General features: G+C 37.0%; 2 protein-coding genes across 3 annotated transcripts in view; one reads left to right on the forward strand and one right to left on the reverse strand.

Moving 5' to 3' along the window:
• The window catches only part of LOC309478758 (uncharacterized protein), a 4,267-nt gene extending 3,614 nt beyond the window's left edge, over nucleotides 1–653 (reverse strand). The window contains exon 1 of one of the 2 annotated variants that reach the window (XM_082142476.1): nucleotides 1–653. This exon is cut by the window's left edge and continues 123 nt beyond it. The gene's annotated coding sequence lies outside the window, so the exon portion shown is untranslated. The other variant, XM_082142475.1, reaches the window with a different exon arrangement.
• A 56-nt stretch (nucleotides 654–709) lies between these two features.
• The window catches only part of wdr20a (WD repeat domain 20a), a 33,553-nt gene continuing 21,766 nt past the window's right edge, over nucleotides 710–12,496 (forward strand). The window contains exon 1 of the mRNA XM_082142443.1: nucleotides 710–995. Coding sequence (XP_081998569.1) covers nucleotides 738–995 — 258 coding nt within the window. The 5' untranslated portion in view covers nucleotides 710–737. The remainder of the gene's footprint in view (nucleotides 996–12,496) is intronic.

The following is a 12,496-nucleotide window of genomic DNA, read 5'->3' on the forward strand; positions in this document are numbered from 1 at the left end:
AGTCATTTCTGTGTGTGTGTGTGTGTGTGTGTGTGTGTGATTCAGTCGAGGCCTTTCTCCAGATCTTAACACAATTACACGGTAAAACACTCGCTTCACTAAATATTCTTAAATATCAGATGGAATTTTCAGACGGAAGATCATTGAATCATAAGCAATCTGTGTTATAGGTTTAAATTATACTAATCATTTTTCACACAATAATTGGCAGAAGAAAAAAAGCAATGAATGCATGAGGACAGCTGGAACAGACTTAGGCCTACTCTGATTGTATTTGGGAGAGAAACGATCACGTGTTTAATTGCGTTGATATTTCCTGGAGTGATCGCTCTCTTTATGATCTGATGAAACATCATTTTGTTATTTATTATTATTTTAAATTGCGTGTATATGTGTGTAAATGTGTTTGTTCTGTCGCGAATGCTTATGCACTGTAAAGCTTTTTATCATACATATAAAACACAAAACTTTCTACTTTATTCTTTCACCTTTTCAATTTAATATGAGACATAAGAAAACGACAGTTCATCCAAAGTCAGTACAGTAATAATATGGGATGTTACGGTCATGTTCATGTAGCGGGGAATTTTCTGAGGTGACGAAGACTAAATCCTTTCACTAATTGATCGCAAACCTCTTCTGACGGAGTGTGTGTGTGTTTGAACGCCGATGGCCGAGGCGCGATGTGTGCGCATGCGCGGCGCGTCAGATCCGGGCCTGCGGAAGGATGAATGTAAATGTCAAAGATGGCGGCGGAGGGAGGAGGGAAGGAGATGAACGAGATCAAGAGTCAGTTCAGCACGCGGGAAGGCGCGTATAAACTCCTCACACACTCCGAGTACAGTCGCCCGAACCGTGTGCCCTTCAACTCGCAGGGCTCGAACCCAGTCCGGGTCTCGTTCGTCAACGTCAATGACCAGTCCGGGAACGGCGACCGAATCTGCTTCAATGTGGGCCGGGAGCTTTACTTCTACATCTACAAAGGCGTCAGGAAGGTGAGGACGACGCGCGTATCTCCACATTGGCGGAATAGCGCTTATTTCACATCATTAGTGACACACACACACACACACACACACACGCGCACTTTCATTGCTGACGCGCGTCTGTTTGTTTATGTGTGTGTGTGTGTGTGTGTGTGTGTGTGTGTGTGTGTGTGTGTGTGTGTGTGTGTGTGTTGCTTTGACAGGAGTGTGTTTGCTGTTGTTCAGTGAGTTTGTGTATCGTCGTCGTCGATCAGTGTATGTGCTTCATGTGTTCAGTAGTTCATGTGTTGAGTACTTCATAAATTCACTAGTTGTTTACAGTTCATATGTTCAATAATTTGCATGGTTCATATGTTCAGTGGCTCATATCTTCAGTAGTTTCTAAGGATCATAATATGTTCAGTTGTTTTTAAGGTTAATATATTCACTGGTTCATATATTCAGTGGTTTTTATAGTTCATATGTTCAGTAGTGTTACATTTACATTTAGAACTATTCATTTAGCTGACGCTTTTATCCAAAGCGACTTACAATTGCTATATATATGTCAGAGGTCGCACGCCTCTGGAGCAACTAGGGGTTAAGTGTCTTGCTCAGGGACACATTGGTGTCTCACAGTGGATTCGAACCCAGGTCTCTCACACCAAAGGCATGTGTCTTATCCATTGCGCCACAGGTGTGTAGAGTATCCACAAATGTACCTAAGTACAAGTTACTTATAGAAATATTTACTCAAAGTAAAAGTAATAATGTTAATAGTTGCTTGATTAAGGGTAACAAAGTATCCAACGAAAAAAGTACTCAAGTAGCGATTACTAGTTAATTCCACTCAACTCACATTTATTAGTAGTACAGCGCTTCACGATACACATCATTTCAAAGCAGCTTTACAGAGAGTGCATGAGTCCACATTACAGTGATTACAGTGATCTCTTATCAGAGGATAACTGTGTAAGTTATGCATTTCAGAAGTGTACATATACAAAATCACAGTTAGCGAAAAAGGTATTCATTTAAACAATGTAATAATTTAATGCGGAAACAATGAGCTCACTGAAGTAATGAATAGGCTACTTGTTTGTTAACAAATGATTCTGACATTTAGATAAATCTAGCATTGGTGTGTGTTAGGGTTAGCGTCATCTGAAGTCTTCATAATAGGCTGGATCAAAGTTACTTTGGATTACTATTACTTAATAGTTACTTATTATTATTATATATGTAAAACAATAATTCAATAACATGTTATTATTTAGATGGGTATTTAATTTAAATAATTATAATTAGCCTAGATGTCTTTACAACAAACACAGAAGAGACGATCATTATTTCTGGCATTTCATCTGTTGCATGTCCTTTGCTTTGTATAATAATAACATAGAGCTACATTTGGAATATTAGACAATGTTGAAATTAAGTTTTGCAAGTTTTGAAAACTCTTCATGTGCTCACGCTCATGACCGCTATACTGAACATCTGAACACAAATGCACATGATCTTCTGTTCTCTTAAATGTAATCACATGTATATTTCTGCAGGTGTGTGTAAACTGGTTAGGTGTGTCTGAGCAAAGGCGTTCGATTTCAACACGAACAGGTTATAAAGGGTATTACCTGAATGAATTGAATCGAGTGTAGTTACACCTGTGGAGTCGTTCACAGACAGTAGATGTTCATTGAGAAAGATCTTCATCGCTGGCAAACAATAGGATACATTTACAGTTCTGCTTTTAATTGACTGTATTTCCACGTCCACTTGATGATCTTAAAGCCCCTGTAACGACTCAGAGAAACGGCTTCTGACGACTCAGTGCGAGCAGAGACTGAACACATCATCCACTGACTCGACACTTCTGCCAACTTGTTTGATCAAGTCTTTGAACACAGTCGACTCAAAAGAGTGATTCATTTGTGAATGAGGCTTCGCTCATGCCCCAGAAAATAAAGTTACGAGATGAACGTTGCCTAGCATAACAAAGTACAAGTACAGTTTTTTCATTAGAAATGTACTTAAGGTAAAGTACCCACATTAAATCTACTCTTAAAAGTACAACTTTTCCAAAAAAATACTCAAGTAAATGTACTTTGTTACTCCCCACCTCTGTTTATGGCTCACATGTTCAGTGTCTTTATGGCTCACATGTTCAGTAGGGCTGGGAATCACTGGGTAGGCCTACTTCACGATACGATACGATACGTGATACATTGTTCACGATACCGATAATATCACGATATGGCGATACTGCGATAATCGATATATTATCAGTAATAACTCACAATATATCATGTTTTAAGAAATAAAAAGTTTTTTTTTTTATTAGGAAAATTTATCTCCATTTATTTTTTTGGATGAAACACAATAACAAAAACAACTTGTGTCTTATCAGTTGCAACAAAACAGTCACAGACACTATTTTTGTTTTGCTCACAGATAATTTTTTTCACTCGGGAGAAATCGAGTGGAATCGGTGATGCTCGCATGGTCGCGGCTCGCAGCGTGTGAGAGGAATTACGAGCCGAGCCGAGCACGTTACGAGCACCTCCCGATAATTTTTAAACATGTTTAAAAAATTCGGGGAGTCGGCCCGATTTTCACCAGCTGTCCCCTATTGCCCTAATCATACACAACCACGTCGATGGGGCTATACCTCAGTGGCAGCAACCATACAGCGTGCGCATACACTGTCACACAACACTTTTTTTTCTCTCTCTCTCTCTCTCTCTCTCTCTCTCTCAAGTTTTTATGTTGAAAGGAATGGCTACTGTTCTCTGCTTTTCAACAAATCATTTGCACACACATTTATGTCATTTTTCTATCTGAAGCTTTGCCTGCAGGCATGCAACATGACGGTCTCTGTGTTTAGCGCGAAAGCCCACGTGATTGCTGCCGGCTCGGGATAAAATTCGTGCAGGACAGTCGTGCCGTGTACCAGCTGTTTTGACGCGATTATCAGTTAAACTGACTCGCAACGTGTGCAATATCACGACCTCCCGAGTGTCCGAACTCGCACCGTGTACGCCCGCCCTAACGGCTTTTAAGATCGATACTTGGCAAGAGCGCATCGAGAATCAATTGCGGGAGAAAGTATCGCGAGATATCGCCATATCGATTTTTTGGCGCACCCCTAATGTTCAGTGTCTTTATGGCTCACATGTTCAGTGTCTTTATGGCTCACATGTTCAGTGTCTTTATGGTTCACATGTTCAGTAGTTTTTATGGCTCACATGTCAGCAGCCATGTCACCCTGTAGCCCAAGACTGGTTGCCCACTGAAGCTAGCCAGGGCTGAGCCTGGTTAGTACCTGGATGGGAGACCTCCTGAGAAAACCAGGTTGCTGCTGGAAGAGGTGTTAGTGAGGCCAGCAGGGGGTGCTCACCCTGTGGTCTGTGTGGGTCCTAATGCCCCAGTATAGTGACGGGGACACTATACTGCCAAAGAGCACCGTCCTTCGGATGAGACGTAAAACCGAGGTCCTGACTCTCTGTGGTCATTAAAAATCCCAGGATGTCTTTCGAAAGAGTAGGGGTGTAACCCCGGCATCCTGGCCAAATTTGCCCAGTGGCCTCTGTCCATCATGGCCTCCTAATCATCCTCATATACTGATTGGCTTCATCACTGTCTCCTCTCCACCAGTAAGCTGGTGTGTGGTGGGCGTTCTGGCGCAATATGGCTGCCGTCGCATCATCCAAGTGGATGCTGCACATTGGTGGTGGTTGAGGAGATTCCCCCCTTCTATGTAAAGCGCTTTGAGTGCCGAGAAAAGCGCTATATAAATGTAATGAATTATTATTATTTATTATTACATGTTCAGTGTCTTTATGGTTCACATGTTCAGTAGATTTTATGGCTCACATCTTCAGTAGATTTTATGGCTCACATGGTTCACATGTTCAGTAGATTTTATGGCTCACATGTTCAGTCGTTTTTATGGTTCACATGTTCAGTGTCTTTGTGGTTCACATGTTCAGTAGTTTTTATGGCTCATTTGTTCATTAGTTTTTAATAGTGATGCTCCGATTGATCGGCCGCCGATCATGATCGGCTGATATTGGCAAAAAATAGCTTGATCGGCAACCCCCAAAAGCGCCGATCAAAAAAGCCGATCACGTGACCTAAATAACTCGCGCAACTTTTCCGCATGCGCGGCAACACAACAGCAGAGCAGAGCTTGCTTAACAGTGGCAAAATGAGTTCTCCTATGACGGCAATTCAATGGCAATTATAAACGAGCGCACAACTGATGCTGGCGCGCGCGGTAAATGACATTCGCGAGAGGATAACAGATCTACGCGCGAGGAAACGGGAACTCGCGAGCTCATTCAAACCCTGCGCGGGCGCATGACATCTCTGCCCTCGCGCGCGCGCATGATCATTCCCCACACTCTCGCGCTTGATCTCCTCTCGCCTGCTGATTTTGCTCGCTCGAACACTTTTATTTTTGGCAGTCGAGGGGCGGGACTTACTGTTTTAATAACCTCAAATGTCATTGTCATTATTTAGTTAGTTCCTCAACTACATCCATTGTAGTCTGCCTGACCCCTCTTTGTTTTGAAAAATTATACTGTGCCTTATTTGGAAAAGGTGGCCTACAGTAGCCTTATGTTATCTTGTTTTCTAACTACAATTAAATAAATATTGGTGGTTCTTCAAGATTTTCTTGACTCTATCATATTTCCATTCTGTGATCGGCAGTGATCGGCAATCGGCAGATCATGATTTTGGTAATCAGTGATCGGCCCCAAAAATGCTGATCGGAGCATCACTAGTTTTTATGGTTAATATGTTCAGTAGATTTTATGGCTCATTTGTTCAGTAGATTTTATGGCATGATCATGTTCAGTAGATTTTATGGTTCACATGTTCAGTAGATTTTATGGCATGATCATGTTCAGTAGTTTTTATGGTTCACATGTTCAGTAGTTTTTATGGCTCATATGTTCAGTAGTTTTTATGGTTAATTTGTTCAGTAGTTTTTATGGTTAATATGTTCAGTAGTTTTTATGGCTCACATGTTCAGTAGATTTTATGGTTCACATGTTCAGTAGTTTTTAAGGTTTGGCGTTTAGTGGCTCATATGTTCATTAGTCTTTATGGCTCACATGTTCAGTAGTTTTTATGGCTCACATGTTCAGTAGTTTTTATGGCTCACATGTTCAGTAGTTTTTATGGCTCACATGTTCAGTAGTTTTTATGGCTCACATGTTCAGTAGATTTTATGGTTCATACATTCAGTAGTTTTTAAGGTTTGGCGTTTAGTGGCTCATATGTTCATTAGTCTTTATGGCTCACATGTTCAGTAGTTTTTATGGCTCACATGTTCAGTAGTTTTTATGGCTCACATGTTCAGTAGTTTTTATGGCTCACATGTTCAGTAGTTTTTATGGCTCACATGTTCAGTAGTTTTTATGGCTCACATGTTCAGTAGTTTTTATGGTTAATATGTTCAGTCGTTTTTATGGTTCACATGTTCAGTAGATTTTATGGTTCACATGTTCAGTAGATTTTATGGCTCATTTGTTCAGTAGATTTTATGGCATCATCATGTTCAGTAGATTTTATGGCTCACATGTTCAGTAGTTTTTATGGTTAATATGTTCAGTAGTTTTTATGGTTAATATGTTCAGTAGTTTTTATGGCTCATGTTCAGTAGTTTTTATGGTTAATATGTTCAGTAGTTTTTATGGTTAATATGTTCAGTAGTCTTTATGGCTCATGTTCAGTAGATTTTATGGTTCACATGTTCAGTAGATTTTATGGCTCATTTGTTCAGTAGATTTTATGGCATGATCATGTTCAGTAGATTTTATGGCTCACATGTTCAGTAGTTTTTATGGTTCATACGTTCAATAGTTTTTATGGTTCACATGTTCAGTAGATTTTATGGCTCATTTGTTCAGTAGATTTTATGGCATGATCATGTTCAGTAGTTTTTATGGTTCACATGTTCAGTAGTTTTTATGGTTCACATGTTCAGTAGTTTTTATGGCTCACATGTTCAGTAGTTTTTATGGCTCACATGTTCAGTAGTTTTTATGGCTCACATGTTCAGTAGTTTTTATGGCTCACATGTTCAGTAGTTTTTATGGCTCACATGTTCAGTAGATTTTATGGTTCATACATTCAGTAGTTTTTAAGGTTTGGCGTTTAGTGGCTCATATGTTCATTAGTCTTTATGGCTCACATGTTCAGTAGTTTTTATGGCTCACATGTTCAGTAGTTTTTATGGCTCACATGTTCAGTAGTTTTTATGGCTCACATGTTCAGTAGTTTTTATGGCTCACATGTTCAGTAGTTTTTATGGCTCACATGTTCAGTAGTTTTTATGGTTAATATGTTCAGTCGTTTTTATGGTTCACATGTTCAGTAGATTTTATGGTTCACATGTTCAGTAGATTTTATGGTTCACATGTTCAGTAGATTTTATGGCTCATTTGTTCAGTAGATTTTATGGCATCATCATGTTCAGTAGATTTTATGGCTCACATGTTCAGTAGTTTTTATGGTTAATATGTTCAGTAGTTTTTATGGTTAATATGTTCAGTAGTTTTTATGGCTCATGTTCAGTAGTTTTTATGGTTAATATGTTCAGTAGTTTTTATGGTTAATATGTTCAGTAGTCTTTATGGCTCATGTTCAGTAGATTTTATGGTTCACATGTTCAGTAGATTTTATGGCTCATTTGTTCAGTAGATTTTATGGCATGATCATGTTCAGTAGATTTTATGGCTCACATGTTCAGTAGTTTTTATGGTTCATACGTTCAATAGTTTTTATGGTTCACATGTTCAGTAGATTTTATGGCTCATTTGTTCAGTAGATTTTATGGCATGATCATGTTCAGTAGTTTTTATGGTTCACATGTTCAGTAGTTTTTATGGTTCACATGTTCAGTAGTTTTTATGGCTCACATGTTCAGTAGTTTTTATGGCTCACATGTTCAGTAGTTTTTATGGCTCACATGTTCAGTAGTTTTTATGGCTCACATGTTCAGTAGTTTTTATGGCTCACATGTTCAGTAGTTTTTATGGCTCACATGTTCAGTAGATTTTATGGTTCATACATTCAGTAGTTTTTAAGGTTTGGCGTTTAGTGGCTCATATGTTCATTAGTCTTTATGGCTCACATGTTCAGTAGTTTTTATGGCTCACATGTTCAGTAGTTTTTATGGCTCACATGTTCAGTAGTTTTTATGGCTCACATGTTCAGTAGTTTTTATGGCTCACATGTTCAGTAGTTTTTATGGCTCACATGTTCAGTAGTTTTTATGGTTAATATGTTCAGTAGATTTTATGGTTCACATGTTCAGTAGATTTTATGGTTCACATGTTCAGTAGATTTTATGGCATCATCATGTTCAGTAGATTTTATGGCTCACATGTTCAGTAGATTTTATGGCATCATCATGTTCAGTAGATTTTATGGCTCACATGTTCAGTAGTTTTTATGGTTAATATGTTCAGTAGTTTTTTATGGCTCACATGTTCAGTAGTTTTTATGGCTCACATGTTCAGTAGTTTTTATGGCTCACATGTTCAGTAGATTTTATGGTTCATACATTCAGTAGTTTTTAAGGTTTGGCGTTTAGTGGCTCATATGTTCATTAGTCTTTATGGCTCACATGTTCATTAGTTTTTATGGCTCACATGTTCAGTAGTTTTTATGGCTCACATGTTCAGTAGTTTTTATGGCTCACATGTTCAGTAGTTTTTATGGCTCACATGTTCAGTAGTTTTTATGGCTCACATGTTCAGTAGTTTTTATGGCTCACATGTTCAGTAGTTTTTATGGCTCACATGTTCAGTAGTTTTTATGGTTCACATGTTCAGTCGATTTTATGGTTCACATGTTCAGTCGATTTTATGGTTCACATGTTCAGTAGATTTTATGGCATCATCATGTTCAGTAGATTTTATGGCTCACATGTTCAGTAGTTTTTATGGTTAATATGTTCAGTCGTTTTTATGGCTCACATGTTCAGTCGTTTTTATGGTTCACATGTTCAGTAGATTTTATGGTTCACATGTTCAGTAGATTTTATGGTTCACATGTTCAGTAGATTTTATGGCTCATTTGTTCAGTAGATTTTATGGCATCATCATGTTCAGTAGATTCTATGGCTCACATGTTCAGTAGTTTTTATGGTTAATATGTTCAGTAGTTTTTATGGTTAATATGTTCAGTAGTTTTTATGGCTCATGTTCAGTAGTTTTTATGGTTAATATGTTCAGTAGTTTTTATGGTTAATATGTTCAGTAGTTTTTATGGTTAATATGTTCAGTAGTTTTTATGGCTCACATGTTCAGTCGTTTTTATGGTTCACATGTTCAGTAGATTTTATGGTTCACATGTTCAGTAGATTTTATGGTTCACATGTTCAGTAGATTTTATGGCATCATGTTCAGTAGATTTTATGGTTCACATGTTCAGTAGATTTTATGGCATCATGTTCAGTAGATTTTATGGCTCACATGTTCAGTAGTTTTTATGGCTCACATGTTCAGTAGTTTTTATGGCTCACATGTTCAGTAGTTTTTATGGTTCACATGTTCAGTAGATTTTATGGTTCACATGTTCAGTAGATTTTATGGCATCATGTTCAGTAGATTTTATGGTTCACATGTTCAGTAGATTTTATGGCATCATGTTCAGTAGATTTTATGGCTCACATGTTCAGTAGTTTTTATGGCTCACATGTTCAGTAGTTTTTATGGCTCACATGTTCAGTAGTTTTTATGGCTCACATGTTCAGTAGTTTTTATGGCTCACATGTTCAGTAGATTTTATGGTTCATACATTCAGTAGTTTTTAAGGTTTGGCGTTTAGTGGCTCATATGTTCATTAGTCTTTATGGCTCACATGTTCAGTAGTTTTTATGGCTCACATGTTCAGTAGTTTTTATGGCTCACATGTTCAGTAGTTTTTATGGCTCACATGTTCAGTAGTTTTTATGGCTCACATGTTCAGTAGTTTTTATGGCTCACATGTTCAGTAGTTTTTATGGTTAATATGTTCAGTAGATTTTATGGTTCACATGTTCAGTAGATTTTATGGCATCATCATGTTCAGTAGATTTTATGGCTCACATGTTCAGTAGATTTTATGGCATCATGTTCAGTAGATTTTATGGCTCACATGTTCAGTAGTTTTTATGGTTAATATGTTCAGTAGTTTTTTATGGCTCACATGTTCAGTAGTTTTTATGGCTCACATGTTCAGTAGTTTTTATGGCTCACATGTTCAGTAGATTTTATGGTTCATACATTCAGTAGTTTTTAAGGTTTGGCGTTTAGTGGCTCATATGTTCATTAGTCTTTATGGCTCACATGTTCAGTAGTTTTTATGGCTCACATGTTCAGTAGTTTTTATGGCTCACATGTTCAGTAGTTTTTATGGCTCACATGTTCAGTAGTTTTTATGGCTCACATGTTCAGTAGTTTTTATGGCTCACATGTTCAGTAGTTTTTATGGCTCACATGTTCAGTAGTTTTTATGGCTCACATGTTCAGTCGTTTTTATGGTTCACATGTTCAGTAGATTTTATGGTTCACATGTTCAGTAGATTTTATGGTTCACATGTTCAGTAGATTTTATGGCATCATCATGTTCAGTAGATTTTATGGCTCACATGTTCAGTCGTTTTTATGGTTCACATGTTCAGTAGATTTTATGGTTCACATGTTCAGTAGATTTTATGGTTCACATGTTCAGTAGATTTTATGGCATCATCATGTTCAGTAGATTTTATGGCTCACATGTTCAGTAGTTTTTATGGTTAATATGTTCAGTCGTTTTTATGGCTCACATGTTCAGTCGTTTTTATGGTTCACATGTTCAGTAGATTTTATGGTTCACATGTTCAGTAGATTTTATGGTTCACATGTTCAGTAGATTTTATGGCTCATTTGTTCAGTAGATTTTATGGCATCATCATGTTCAGTAGATTCTATGGCTCACATGTTCAGTAGTTTTTATGGTTAATATGTTCAGTAGTTTTTATGGTTAATATGTTCAGTAGTTTTTATGGCTCATGTTCAGTAGTTTTTATGGTTAATATGTTCAGTAGTTTTTATGGTTAATATGTTCAGTAGTTTTTATGGTTAATATGTTCAGTAGTTTTTATGGCTCACATGTTCAGTCGTTTTTATGGTTCACATGTTCAGTAGATTTTATGGTTCACATGTTCAGTAGATTTTATGGCATCATGTTCAGTAGATTTTATGGCTCACATGTTCAGTAGTTTTTATGGTTAATATGTTCAGTAGTTTTTTATGGCTCACATGTTCAGTAGTTTTTATGGCTCACATGTTCAGTAGTTTTTATGGCTCACATGTTCAGTAGTTTTTATGGCTCACATGTTCAGTAGTTTTTATGGTTAATATGTTCAGTCGTTTTTATGGTTCACATGTTCAGTAGATTTTATGGTTCACATGTTCAGTAGATTTTATGGTTCACATGTTCAGTAGATTTTATGGTTCACATGTTCAGTAGATTTTATGGCTCATTTGTTCAGTAGATTTTATGGCATCATCATGTTCAGTAGTTTTTATGGCTCACATGTTCAGTAGTTTTTATGGTTAATATGTTCAGTAGTTTTTATGGCTCATGTTCAGTAGTTTTTATGGTTAATATGTTCAGTAGTTTTTATGGCTCATGTTCAGTAGTTTTTATGGTTAATATGTTCAGTAGTTTTTATGGTTAATATGTTCAGTAGTTTTTATGGCTCATGTTCAGTAGTTTTTATGGCTCACATGTTCAGTAGTTTTTATGGCTCACATGTTCAGTAGTTTTTATGGTTAATATGTTCAGTCGTTTTTATGGTTCACATGTTCAGTAGATTTTATGGTTCACATGTTCAGTAGATTTTATGGTTCACATGTTCAGTAGTTTTTATGGTTAATATGTTCAGTAGTTTTTTATGGCTCACATGTTCAGTAGTTTTTATGGTTAATATGTTCAGTAGTTTTTTATGGCTCACATGTTCAGTAGTTTTTATGGCTCACATGTTCAGTAGTTTTTATGGCTCACATGTTCAGTAGTTTTTATGGCTCACATGTTCAGTAGTTTTTATGGCTCACATGTTCAGTAGTTTTTATGGTTAATATGTTCATTAGTTTTTTATGGCTCACATGTTCAGTAGTTTTTATGGCTCACATGTTCAGTAGTTTTTATGGCTCACATGTTCAGTAGTTTTTATGGCTCACATGTTCAGTAGTTTTTATGGTTAATATGTTCAGTCGTTTTTATGGTTCACATGTTCAGTAGATTTTATGGTTCACATGTTCAGTAGATTTTATGGTTCACATGTTCAGTAGATTTTATGGCTCATTTGTTCAGTAGATTTTATGGCATCATCATGTTCAGTAGATTTTATGGCTCACATGTTCAGTAGTTTTTATGGTTAATATGTTCAGTAGTTTTTATGGTTAATATGTTCAGTAGTTTTTATGGCTCATGTTCAGTAGTTTTTATGGTTAATATGTTCAGTAGTTTTTATGGTTAATATGTTCAGT

Source organism: Leuciscus leuciscus (genome assembly GCF_965113295.1).
Source record: "Leuciscus leuciscus genome assembly, chromosome: 17".
In the NCBI taxonomy this organism is placed as follows: domain Eukaryota; kingdom Metazoa; phylum Chordata; class Actinopteri; order Cypriniformes; family Leuciscidae; genus Leuciscus; species Leuciscus leuciscus.